Genomic DNA, 13,331 nt, shown 5'->3' on the forward strand with positions numbered 1-13,331 from the left:
TGTTATTCGTGCTTCTAAAAATAAGTAAACTAAAACTGTGACAATATTATTCAAATTATTGAAATATCATGTTGGATTGTGATTCTGACGTTTGTATATCGTCCCAATAAGCTATGTCCGCTATTTCTAAATTTCCATCTTCTGTCAAAGTCAAAATTTGTTTTTCTGAATTATCCTTAAGTTTCATAGCTAAATCGGTATCGGAAGTAGACATCATCATCGCAGAATGTGTCGGAGTTTCATTGATTTCAACTGGTTGTAAGACACGCACATATATCGATGGACCAGTTGCGGAAGTATTGTCTATAATTTAAAGACATATTTATGGTAGCATATTCTCTAATTAAGATCGTTGTACCAGAAAAATGAACAAAGAACCATTTTACAAAAACTGTTGTTTTTAATTCTACATTCAATTCCTTTATATCACGGAAAATACAGAGTTTACATTTCTCTGAAAGTACTTCTATACTTATTACATTTGACATTTAAGGAAGTAAATATTACTATTTCGGGTAAAGTATTAAGAATGAGTATTATGAATTTTAAAATAAATTATTTTTTCATTTGTTCATTTCTCTGATTAGAGCCTTTAAATATAAGTTTTAAAACCTTACCAGGTGCTATAATATTTTGCATTGATAAACTCTGTGAATTTGACAATCTTATTATAGGTATATTTTCATTACGATTCGATATTTGCGATGGCGGACATGTTTCTATAGTCATAACTGGAACATTTTGGTGAATATTTTTTTCCAACATCGGAATATTTAACATAGTTTCATCGATTTCTTTTAAGGACGATTCTAAAAGGCATTTATAACTTAAGATTTATTGAGCAAATAGAACACATATTTATTATATCAAAAAGAAGGAATTGATAAAACCTGCTTGTTTATCTTGAATTCCAGTTTGATTACCCATGTGTTTTTTCATATTGCAATCATGAGGTTCCTGTTGACTCTCACAAAATATTTTTTGTTTGATGTGATCTTTTATGTGATGAACCATAAAGGAATTGTGAAGTGTAGTATATTGACATTTGTCACATTGCAACCATATATTATTCTTTTTATGCTTTGGTTTATCAATAACATTGGAAGATAAAACAATGTCTCCTCTTCTAGTTTCATAGTTACTTCCATGTCGATTGTTATACTTTGTAATTTGAGGTGGTTGAGAACGTCTTTGTTTCTTATTATTACCAAGAAGTTCTCCCTCTTTTAAAGAATATTTCTGTTCCAAGAACCGTAAAACATTATCACGGACATTACACATTTCAACATCAAGTCTATCAAGTGTGTTAATAAGATTAGCACAACTTCTACAAATTACATCGTCTTCTGATATTACCACCATGTATCTATGTTATGCAAGAAGAATTATTATAATATTATATTTACAAGGATACATAACTCTTTATTTCATATAATTACTAAGACAAGATATTACCTCTCACCAACTAGTTCTCCAAGTTTTTCTATTACTCTAATTCTTGATGCCTGTGTTCTACATGTAGCCAACGCATAATGACGCCCTTGGATTTGTGCATCACATACAAAGCATTGTAAATCTTCTAAAGATTTTGAATTGTTACTATTATCAGAATTAGCTACATTTACACTACTATTAACAACATCTTCAGAACAAATGTCATGCCGTTGTCCTATTGACAACATTGATGTTATACCTGCCATTTGATTAATTACAATAATAATAATTATAATTTGTTTAATTGGGAATACAGGTTAAGGTACAAAACAAGAAATGTGTGTAAGTAAATTCATTAACTGTAAGAAATCTCTATGAAATAAAAGATCGGAAATTTTCAGTTTTCTAAATATTGCGCTATACTTTTCTAAATCTAAATGTTCTTAATCGTAGTGATAGAAAAAGTGTATTCCAACATCTAAGCTTCTATCCACGAGTTTATTCTGAATATGAACATTTTATGATTATGTAATTATACAGCATGCAGTTTGAACCGTTCGAACTTCGGACTTTCGGACATATTATGCCATCTTGTGAAAATTAATCAAAATCACGATAGTGATAAAAATATTGGTGTATACATATTTATTGGGAAAGGTAAATGCGGTAAATAACACGATAAGATGTATATAATAATATTTATTATTACCTATAAATGACAAGTTCAATCGACTTATTATGCGCTCATTTACATTAATGATTAGAAATAGATATTTTTTTGTTGTTTCTCAACAAATTTGTGACGCACAAATAACCGCTACTTTTACACAACTATACTTAATATGCATATTATTCATGCATTAAATTCTTTTACAATTTTCATTAATAATTGTTACTTAAATGTACGTACACAGTACACACTTGAATTACAAAGGAATTGAACGCTGCATAGCTGATACCAAGTGTACATTTTTAGCAATTACAAAATTAAGCAAAGGAATTACTTAATTTATTTATGTAAGTGTATAGTTATAACTTCCAAATTAGCATTGTTTAGATTTACACATCTTTACAAATATTTTTACAACAAAGTCACCGAGAACAAAATATATTATACATTAACTGTTTGTAACTCGATTCAAAGTAATTATATGTTGCAAAATATTACAATGTCTTCGTATATATGAAATCCAGTATTACACGCTCTATTATTTGTGTTACAAATGTTTTTATAAAGAGATAGTAAAATCGCGTTGGGATATGATTGAAACATACTAATAATTCTTGGACTTTACATATCTATCTTTTCGGTTTTTATTTTTGTTTCTGGCTTTATCGTGTTTTCTTTCTCGTCTGTCTCATTCGTTTCACTTTCTTTATCCTTGCCAGAGTGTTGTTGTTTCTTATCAGAATTACGGAAACGATCATAACGAGAATCTTCATCATCGCTAGATTTAGCTGCTGCTTCTGCTTCCCTTAAAATTTCGCCCAGGTCTTTATCAACATCGTCCCACAACTTATCACCACCATCGCCCACGAAATCGTCATCATCATCTTCTTCTGGTTGTGCATTTTTACTATCCTTTATAATTTTCTCAGGCTCAACCGCCCCTTTTTGCTCGTTCACTTTACCAGATTCATTAGTATTAATGCCATCAGTTGTAGCTGCTGGTAACGTATTACTCGCAGAAGGTGGTTCTAAGTTAGTCGGAGATTTAGTACTTTCCGTATTATTCATAACGTTTAGCGTAGTAGTATTATTTGTCGATGACGATTGGAGATGTATTCGTTCTGCTTGCCTTCGCAATGCTTTGTCATCGTTATCACGTACATATCTGCATGTAAGATGTTAATAGATTTATTCTGGTTATTAGAAAATTTTTGAAAAATGCATGTTGACTAACACCGGTATGCAAGATAGAAAAAAAATTAATAATGTTTTAAATCCATACCGTTTAAGATGACTTCTTGTTGAGCAATGAAGAGCTATTGCCCTTTCACTATTTTCACTACGTGGTAGGTATACCTTACATAATTCACAGAACTGGACTTCGACGCGTTTTATGTATTCTGCTCCAACTTTAATCATTTGTTTGCTTTTAGGCTTCTTCTCTGCTTCGTTTGTACCTTCACTCTCCGGTTTTTCCTTCTTTTTCTCAGGAGACTCTTCATCTTCTGTCACATGAGTTATGTTCATACAGTAATTCTTACAGCGAAATAAAATTTACTTAAAAAGACAAGGAAAAAAATATACTTGATAATCCTACCATCAACATCACCTACAGAGTCTAAAGTCATGAAATTATCGAGATTAACTTCCTTGTCGTCCTCTTCGGGACCACTCGAATCTGCCTCTGCTTCACCATTACCAGCGTTCAATCTCTCTTTTAATGCACTTTTCCTCTGAAAATATGTACAAGTGTAAACATATATTTAAAATATATATACAATTTAACATCGTGATAGTACCTTAATGTGATCCAAAGAGCACATGTGAGTTTCAAAGAGCATCGGCGAACGGAATTGAATACGACAAGTACGACAAAATGGTGTGAGGAATCGTTTCATTTGACGATGGGAATCTGATAGCTGATGTACTGCTTTAAGAGAACGGTAATTGAGTTTACAAATTGGACAGAACATGGTACGCGAGGGTAAAGTACCACGGGCAGCATCACGAGCTTCGACACGTCTTTGTTCTTGTCGTTGTAATACGCGCATACGAGTCAAAGTTGCCTTGTGCCGTGAGGCGATTCGTCTCATCGCTGCACTGTGACGACCTGAATATAGATGTAACGAGTACTCTTTGAACGTTACACTACGATGTGCACAATGTGGGCAAGTCAGTTTAATAAATTTTCTGCCGTCTCTTCTACTGGGTAGCTCTTCCGAACCAGTAGTTCTACCGTGGTCTGTTTTATCGTTCTCATCTCTATCTTCATCGTCATCTCCATCATCCTCGTCATCCTAAAAATGCAAGTATCACGAATATCCATATAAAGTAGATAAGAATCGAAATGCATTTCACTTAAATTGATGAACCTTACCTCATGTTTATGATCATCATCATCCTCTTTCACTTCATCTTCCTTTTCTTCTTCGTCTTCAGTATTTTGTCTTTCTCGATCTTGTTTGTCCTTCTTTCGTTTTTCATCTTTTTTCTTTTTCTCTTCTTCTTCTTTTTCGTCTTCTTCCTCTTCATCATCGCGTTCATGCGGCTGAATTAATGTCGGTAAATATTACAGCAAGCATTGCCATTAACTGCACGTGATACGCATACAAAAAATAGGAGTGAACGTTATCAGCCATATGAAGTTACCTTTTCATCATCATCCCAATTACTTTTGTTATCATCATCTTCTTCATCATCGGAAAATTCAGCGTTAATAGCTTTGGTCATCTCTCTATCCTTGTCCTTCATGCTGGTTCCTGATCCTGTCTCCTTTTTACTTCCGGATAGCCTAGTAGTACCGCTACTAACGACACAGCAATTTTGTTTTGACTTACATTATTTCCCTTCGTCTTGTTCTGGTTCCTTTGTCTTTCAAAATTTTGTTTTCTTTTATAGTTGATATACAGCAAATATCGCGATAGTATATTTGTATTTTTTTTGTCTTTTATCCCCCTTAATGAATGCATTTCGTATTGCAATAAAGGTCTTAACTATTCAGCCTTTTTGCTCTGCATTGTGCTCTTAGGTTTCCGCATTTTCGCGTTTTAAAATGCGTGTAAGAAACAACGTTCTCATACTGGTTCTAACGGTAAGAACGATAAATAATGATCTCGTAAAGTACAAGTATTATAGTAGTTCTCATATCAAAAGTAATTACATTGTATTTTGATGATATACGTATTGTATTTATGTATATCAGAATCAATTCCCTCCTTTATATATTTATTTTATTTAGAACCCTGCGAAAAGTATTTGCCTCTCGGCAGTGGAATATTGGTTTCGTGCGATCATTTGTGTCATTTTATTTTACTTTTTTTATATATTTTTTGTTTTCTGTTACCATTTATATATCTATCATCATCTTGACTCTCAGGTCATTATAGTCAGATATAGTCAGTTCGTTTACTGACCAATAAGCAAGCAGGCTACTAGGACGGTATTGCGGTAGGTAAGTGATTTATTAATTAATTACCTCCTGCGCAATTTGGTTGTCATGCGCACACGCTGGATGTAGTCTCGCGATCGCGATCCTAGCAGCTTGCGTCGATAGTCGAGCGAGTGTAGAGTACGTTTGCGAGCCATGATGACGTCCGATCGAGAGCTTATGCGATGGAATCCACCCCCTCTGCTGCTGCCGCGAGTAGAAATGCGACCTCTGTAATTTGAGCTTTGATGCGATATCCGCCCTCGGCTCGAGGTATATCTTTGAGCAGGAGGTGCCATTTCACTAATTCGAGGGGGTGGTGGAGGTGCATAGCTCCGTGATGCCGAGTGACGATCCTCTGAGCGATGATACGAAGAAGCACGTTCGCTCTGTCTCTTGTCATCGTACACGGCCGAGGATGACGATCCCTTATTATCGTCATAAGGAGCTGATGCAGACGAACCACCATACGACGAAGAATACCTCTGAGAGCCGCTACCGCTACCTCCGCCCTGCCAAATCAAATTCAATTGTGCTCCTTCCCATTGTATCTATCTTTCATTCTTTCCTGCCCTTCTCTCTTTTACTCTATATACATCCTTCCCCTTTGTTCCCTCCTATCATATATATCCATAATTCCACACATTTTTATTTCTCTAATTCCATTCCAAATCGATTATTCTTTTGCACTCCCTCATTTATAGTGCCAATATCGTTTAGTACAAAATCATCCAATCTTGTACTGTTACGGTCACTACACCCATTCCCGTTGGATCACCATAATATACATTTACCTCGTCTAAGCTTGAAAATCACCTAAGTTACATTTTCTTTCGTATCTTAAATATGAGTAACTTTGCATACCGCTTTTTATATTAGAAACAATCTTTAGCTTTCAGAAACTATAATAGCGTTCGTATCATTTTCATTTCATAGGCATAATAGTAGCTCTGATCAGCGTCGGTTTGCTTGGAGATATCAAATGAATTGAACTTTGCACGATTCTGGATTAATTGCCGATAGACCTTTCCAATTTTAATGGCATAAAGACCGGTGTGTTTTTATACAGTCTCATTTGTGAAACACTGTTTCGTATAATGCTCAATGCTTCATGCACAGACAGATTGACCAAGAAATCAAATAAAACTAATAAAATTGTAGTTCTAATGTCACGCTCTCGTACACTTTCTGTAACGATAAAATTTATTTGAAAAATGCATGTTGTGTACTTTCATTGCTTTTTTTAATGTATCTCAGCACACATTCTAGTTTCGATCTGTAGATACTTTATTCAGATTTTTGTAAAACAAGTTCATGCTTCTCAGTCATTTTCAATAGAACGTAACACATATAAAATGCGTGTCCTTTACATTGGAAAGGTCTATGATTACTTGGACGTTATTGATAATTTACTTCTTATCCCAATGAACAGGTCTTAACTGATGTAATTTAGAAAATCGTATAGAGCAGTATTTGTACAGAGCATATTTGTTAACAATTTTTACGGTGCGGCAATGCAGGGATGCTTTCAACATTTCAATAATTGATCTGCATTATGCAGGAAACTGGGTCAGTTGCTGATATTGTTCTACATACAGAATTCGATACTGATGTAATTTCAGCATTGTTAAGATTCGTTTCTATATATCTATTCATCTGTTCGATGCGATATTTTTCAACTTGTTCTCAATATTTTAATGCAACTATGTGCAAACAATAATTAAGTACCATCTAGGTGTGTTTCATCTTTTAATTGTGTGATGTTTTCGCAGTGTTCCACCAGTAGTGTCCCAACGCAAAAAGAATGGGTGTTCAAGTAGCCGTTGGCTCGTCGCTTGAAAGGAAAGTATGACCACTTATGAATGCCTTGCCTACAGCTTTCTTTTTTATATTTATTTATTTGTTTGTTTAATGTAAATGTTTAGACGAACGTCCTGGAGATATCTTTCTATATGGAGTAAAAAATTTCAAATTTTACGTTATAGCTTTGCAACCGACATCTCTCAGGACCATCGTTTATTCATGCTGCATAATTAAAAAATTGAAAAACTTTGTGAAGCAGGGCTTTCACATAAAATGAAAAAAATTGTTCTTGACCACGGAGCACGGTAGGAGATTGAAACAAAATAGACTAATGCTTACACTTGAAGCATCTTACAAAATATAACTACGTATTTATGAAGTACACATACCTGATAGGAATCACTCCTCATTCTTTTTCGAGCAGAATCACTTGATGATCGATGATCATCTCTCGGTGGATAAGAATCCTAAACATAATAAATAACCAAATAATGATACAATCTTTCTGTATATAATCAACTTATAATTTTCATATAAATAAACATGAACTCACTCTTGGTCTTTTGTAACTATTATTATGTTCGCCTCTTCCTCCTCTACTAGGATATCTTTCAGATCCTCCTATTGGAAGTATCAATATTGTAATGTATGATTTATTATATAACTTTCATAAACTAAACGTTATCATAAAATCTTTTTATCACCTTTACATTAATAAGAATTATATATTATACAACATAAATAAATGGTCTAGAACTAACCAGTATCATATTTTGAACGAGAGTCATAGCTGGTAGTTGGATATTTAAATCTGCTTCCTCTAGATGATGAATAACCTCCTCTACTAGACATGTTCCCTCCTGCAGAACTGTTCCATTCATTTCCACTACTACCACCTCTTCCTCTGTAGGAACTGCCTCCACGAGAACTAAATCCACGGCCACGTGAACTCATATTGGAACTAAATCGAAAGCTAATATCAATGTAAGAACTGTATTCTCTATTGAGCAATATATTTTTTCAATAAAACTATTTCAGGAATGTAAAATATTGGTATAGTTAATTCTATGCAAGCAATAGTATCAATCCATAATACATGAGATACAAGCAACCATATTTTAAAAACCAATACTTGTAACCAATAGGAAAAGATTTATAGAGAAAGTATAATTGTAAAATTTGACTGGACAATAGTTAGGTTTATGTAATGTACATAATGGATATACGAACCTGCATTTATTGTAGCTGTAACTCATAATTATGACTTATAAATGGGTTATAGATGTCAGATTTGGTGTCAAAGGTCTATAGACAAAACAGGAAGGTTTATGTATAGAAATATATTTACATACATATAACTCCTAAAACTTAATTTTAAATGTTTTATCAAGACATATTGTTGAATATAATTTGTGAAATAAGATTCATGCAATGATGTTCAACATAATGTACAGAATAACTGATTATTTGAAGGAATTGCTAATGCTAGATGGATGAACCTTGTGTGCAAAGTACACATAGATATACGTATTCGCATTTAACAAATATTATAATTTTAGGACAGTAAGAATATTTCAAGAAGATGTTTACTACTTATTCAACGAAAACTAAGAATATTTTAGGCATAAAAATCAATAGTTTCTTTTTGTATTCTGTAAGTTAATGGCCACACTTTGTGAAAATTTCAGAATCAAAGTTTTATAAACAAAAACGTGATTCTAGTAACGAAGACAAAGCTTACCTTGTTGAAACACGTGAACGTTTCTTTACAAGATGTTAACAAGCAAAATATTTACGATCAAATCTAAGTATTTGGCACACAGTTGCCCAGGCATGCCGTGGACGCGCGAATCAGATAAAATGTCGTCTTCACTCTGGGCTGTGGCGTCACTCTTCTTCCAAATTCTAACGATCGTAAGGAATGAAGGAATAGAACCGGAAGTTAACATAATCTTGACTCATGTTTACATCGTTTAATAAAATTGTATGGATTATTTATCTTACAATTATATATACCTACAAAATATCAAATTTATAATTTTTAACAATACTTTAACGAACAGTTAACGCATTATCATATATTATTTTTTCTACGTAAATAACAATCCTTTCATGGGAAGCAATAACAAGCCGCTTTTTAATTATTTCTTCTTTATTTAACATTATTGACTAAATAAATAAACAACATATACTCATATCTGGTAAACGACATATATTCATATTTTGTATGTTTATAATGCTTACATAAATGAGAAAAAATTAAAATTATAATGAAGTGCATCATAAGTACATAAAAGATAAATGTTAAGAAGGGATAAAAAATAAAAACTTTTAATTAGCTTTATATGACTTTATGTTATCCATGAAGTAGAGAGATCATTAAGTCCTGCAATTTATTGCACACGTATATTATTAATATTACATAACGGTTACGATATATAACAATTATAAATTCACGCAGCTCTGTTGCCAATATTGTGTTTAAGTAATGCTTGAGACTTACAAATTTATTTTACGTTATGAAGATCGTTTTACGACTTAATTTTACGTGTTGGCATTATTCTAAGCAACATCAATTTTAATGATGGAGATGTAAAAATTTGAAATCTAATTTATGTTACATCATTTTCGTTTTATACGGACATTAATATATAATCTATTCCTCCATTTTGAAACTTGTTCATCAAATAAAAATTAATGGCAACTGAAAAAAGTTATTTATGATACAAATATCTACAAAGAATTCACACGCCTATGTAAGAAACTTAATGCAAGCTTAAAGTGTCAAACCTTAATTAATGCATAGATGGGTAAGTATAATTTCAGTCTAATTCTAGCCTGTTCTTATTATGATACAGCGTAGCTATGTACATAAAAGAAAAAGGTATTGAACTCAAATATAATTTATAAAGATTGGTCATAAACATCAAAAATATTTTGTATCAACTAATTAATATCTTTCAGTTAACATCTTTAATACGTTTGCACGCATGACATAATAATTGAAATTTAATTTTCAACGTCCGAACCATCTGAACTGTATATAGAATCTTCATTTATGAACGATTTTACAAAATTTTTACCGGTGTAATTATCACAATTTTCGATTACAATACGGGCAAGTTCTTTTATACGCTCGTACGGTCTTGGATGGGAAATTAATGTTTCTAATTTCTCATAGCCTCCTTCTCGTATAAGTAACATGCAATATTTGTCGGCTGTAAAAGAAGTAATTAAAATTTTAGTCGAATTTGTTCAAGAAATTATCAGGCAGTAAATTCTCTTTAATTAGCAGTCTTTTTGTTTGTATTAAAGAAAAATATTCGGTCAATAAAAATATATATACAATTGTATAGTAATACGTGTCAATGCATATAGGAAATCTATTGTAATTAAAATGACATTAAGTTTCACAATAACCACTTACGATAAACAGTTGTAAGATTAGCAAGAGCCCAAACTGCCCAATGCTGACATTGTGGCGTATGATATACATCCACTAGACGTAACAAAGGTTCAAATGAGCGATAATTAATATTACGTTCTGAAGATATATCCCATCGTTCAATGGCCTCAGCCATAAGTTCAAGGACATCGTCCCGATTAAATTTCTCTATTCCGATTAAACTTTTCCATGCCTCAACACCATCAGATGCTATGTGAGCCAAAATACCAACAGCATTATATGGTATCTAATAACAGTGAAAAAAATTAAATATTATTTTGAAAATAGAGTTACTAAACTTATTAATACAAAAATATATTCACTATACCTCAATGCTTAATCCGACAGTACGCATCAAACACGTGAAAACACTCATATAAGGTGGATGCATTAGGTGAACCCTAAGACCTCGTACTTCAGCTAGGTTACCAAGTAGTCCTAACATATTTTTAAGTAGCTCTTCTTTCTGAGAATACTGCTGCAAAAATCATTTATTGAAAAATATTGAATACGGCAACTTCTGTTTTTGCTAAGATAAATGAAGTTGATAATATGTACCACGACACATCTATAAAATAATAGCATGCCATTTTCATCAAAAAAACGTTGACAATTTATCGGAGTTTCGTCAGTTACATTCCACAAAGTTGACCATGCTATTTCCATAACGTAGTCGTAGATTTCAGATTCAACCCTGTAGCGTATCAATTCGAGTAGTATTTTGATGCAACCTAAGTTGCCCAATAGACGTTTTTCTCTGCCTGTTACTTTACATGCCAAGGTATTCAAAAGGAATATTCCAATACGTTGTACATAACTTTCATGTGCCGTTCGTTCAACTAAATACAAAAGCAGCTTCACCAATAATTCATAGTGTGATCGCTAGGAAAACATACGTAATGTTTGAAACAATCTTTACATTAAAAACTATAAAAATGTTATTTTAAAGAACAATGATAATGCATACCACATCCTGTGGTAATCGAAATTGATATAGCGTTAAACAACCATTGCGCATCATACATTGTTGATCTCTGTGGATGGACATTCCAGTCAGAAGAGTGCCAACAATTCTTTTTTTCAATTTTGTATCTAATTTGTCGTTTTTTTTCATTTTTACAATATAAAATAGTGCTGCGCTGTATGAACAATGTGCATTAAAATAAAATATCTTGAAATATATGTTTTAAATATATTAAATTAATTATTGGTATCATTTATTGTTTACCTCCCAGGTATTTGTATGTCCTCTTGAGTAGGATATTTCTCCATAGCTTCTAATACTGCACACAGTGCCTGATCCATTCTGTGACAATTTTCATATCTGTACATGTGATATAAATCACTTATTACGTTTGACATTAAATCTTCTTTGCTATTCATATAAACGTGAACAGCAACCAGTATTTGATCTTCATTCGCAGTTCCTGCAATCTATCATTTAAAATATACAAAGTGTCCCACGCAACTGAAACAGGTTGTATCTCCTAAACGGAGAAAATAGAAGCTGTTATAGAACAAAGTTAAATAGTATCGGACGGTGTACAATATGTAAATAACTTTATGCCCTTTTTTACATCAGTGTATCAGAAACATGAAACAGCCGCCTTTTTTTAATTAAAGTGGTACTAGAAGCTGTAACGTATCCTATCGCTTCGTGTTCCTATTTTTCTAAACAAAAATCTAATTTACATTAATACCGTTTATCTTTGATCTATAAAAGTTTCTTTTATTTGCTACCATTTACGAGGTACAATCTGTTCTAGTTGTGTGGGATACCCATATATCAAAACTACACATAGTGCTATTTCTACATATAATATATTGCTGTATTTTTACCAATTTTGCTGGAATATTGTTTTGAGTGCAAGGTGTATCAGTAAATACCCCATAGAGTCCTAAAAATTCTAAAGGTCTATTTATTCTTGAAGCAAGACCTGGTATATCACAAACAGTATTATTATATCTTTCAGAACTTTCAGATAGTTGGTTTCCACAATCATCTACTTTCGTTCCTGCTAAATTTGTGCCACTAATATCCAAAGAGGTCAGTTGGGGTAAACCATTTATGATCTCAGACAAGAGTTTGGTAGGGTTTGTAAAAATCCCATCTTGTAGATGAATTTGAGAAATATCCAAATGCCTAACAACAGAAGTAAATCAAAAACTTTATGTAATACATCATTCATTATAAAAATGTATGTATAAACAATTACTTACCTCAACTTTTTTAAATTACAAATATTGTTAACAAAAGCTTCGGCTTGAGATGTAATCTTAACATTATATAAAACTAAAGATATTAAATTGGGCACTTCAGTGTAGAAATCAAAAGTGCCCACATCAAAGCTATAGGACAAATCCAAGTGTGTTAAATTTGTTAATCCATTCAACAGGATCTTATATTTTGAAGCACAAATTCTAGCATATTCCAAAGTTAAAATCCTTAGATTTGGTACTTTAAATACATATCCTCTTTCATAATATTCTAATAACCAAAGAAAACATACATATTAATATAATAAATACAGTATTTTATATATGAACTTCAA

At 32.4% G+C, this 13,331-nt stretch overlaps 3 protein-coding genes across 10 annotated transcripts in view; all 3 read right to left on the reverse strand.

Annotated features, from left to right (window-relative positions):
* Window positions 1–6: 6 nt before the first annotated feature.
* LOC108632751 (uncharacterized) lies at window positions 7–2,034 on the reverse strand. Of its 2 annotated transcripts, none has more exons than XM_026810707.1 (4): window positions 1,456–2,034; window positions 924–1,366; window positions 618–809; window positions 7–303 (listed from the first exon to the last, which is right to left on the reverse strand). In XM_026810707.1, the coding sequence occupies exons 1-4, from the start codon at window positions 1,698–1,700 to the stop codon at window positions 56–58; spliced, it is 1,128 nt and encodes a 375-aa protein (XP_026666508.1). In that variant the 5' UTR covers window positions 1,701–2,034; the 3' UTR covers window positions 7–55. The 2 variants fall into 2 exon arrangements, with proteins under 2 accessions (XP_026666508.1, XP_017892996.1); XM_018037507.2 differs by having other exon boundaries at window positions 891–1,366; window positions 1,456–1,700.
* An 84-nt stretch (window positions 2,035–2,118) lies between these two features.
* LOC108632776 (zinc finger CCCH domain-containing protein 13) lies at window positions 2,119–9,229 on the reverse strand. Of its 6 annotated transcripts, none has more exons than XM_018037557.2 (12): window positions 9,076–9,229; window positions 8,565–8,639; window positions 8,096–8,307; window positions 7,888–7,955; window positions 7,724–7,801; window positions 5,580–6,043; window positions 4,754–4,910; window positions 4,482–4,652; window positions 3,904–4,401; window positions 3,702–3,837; window positions 3,387–3,606; window positions 2,119–3,269 (listed from the first exon to the last, which is right to left on the reverse strand). In XM_018037557.2, exons 2-12 carry the CDS (start codon window positions 8,588–8,590, stop codon window positions 2,726–2,728), a joined length of 2,574 nt encoding a protein of 857 aa, XP_017893046.1. In that variant the 5' UTR covers window positions 8,591–8,639; window positions 9,076–9,229; the 3' UTR covers window positions 2,119–2,725. The 6 variants fall into 6 exon arrangements, with proteins under 6 accessions (XP_017893046.1, XP_017893045.1, XP_017893044.1 ...); XM_018037556.2 differs by having other exon boundaries at window positions 3,387–3,609; window positions 4,754–4,907; window positions 9,076–9,228; XM_018037555.2 differs by having other exon boundaries at window positions 3,387–3,609; window positions 9,076–9,228.
* Window positions 9,230–9,713: 484 nt separating this feature from the next.
* LOC108632758 (protein zer-1 homolog) overlaps window positions 9,714–13,331 on the reverse strand; it is a 6,816-nt gene continuing 3,198 nt past the window's right edge. Inside the window, exons 2-9 of one of the 2 annotated variants that reach the window (XM_018037526.2) lie at window positions 13,000–13,269; window positions 12,619–12,922; window positions 12,008–12,213; window positions 11,747–11,918; window positions 11,338–11,661; window positions 11,108–11,254; window positions 10,762–11,026; window positions 9,714–10,552 (exon numbers count right to left, since the gene is read on the reverse strand). In XM_018037526.2, the coding sequence (XP_017893015.1) occupies window positions 10,344–10,552; window positions 10,762–11,026; window positions 11,108–11,254; window positions 11,338–11,661; window positions 11,747–11,918; window positions 12,008–12,213; window positions 12,619–12,922; window positions 13,000–13,269 (1,897 nt within the window). In that variant the 3' untranslated portion in view covers window positions 9,714–10,343. Of the gene's footprint in view, window positions 10,553–10,761; window positions 11,027–11,107; window positions 11,258–11,337; window positions 11,662–11,746; window positions 11,919–12,007; window positions 12,214–12,618; window positions 12,923–12,999; window positions 13,270–13,331 lie in introns of both variants that reach the window. The other variant, XM_018037525.2, reaches the window with a different exon arrangement.

Source organism: Ceratina calcarata, unplaced genomic scaffold (assembly GCF_001652005.2).
Source record: "Ceratina calcarata isolate Rehan_Ccalc_2016 unplaced genomic scaffold, ASM165200v1 scaffold171, whole genome shotgun sequence".
NCBI lineage: Eukaryota > Metazoa > Arthropoda > Insecta > Hymenoptera > Apidae > Ceratina > Ceratina calcarata.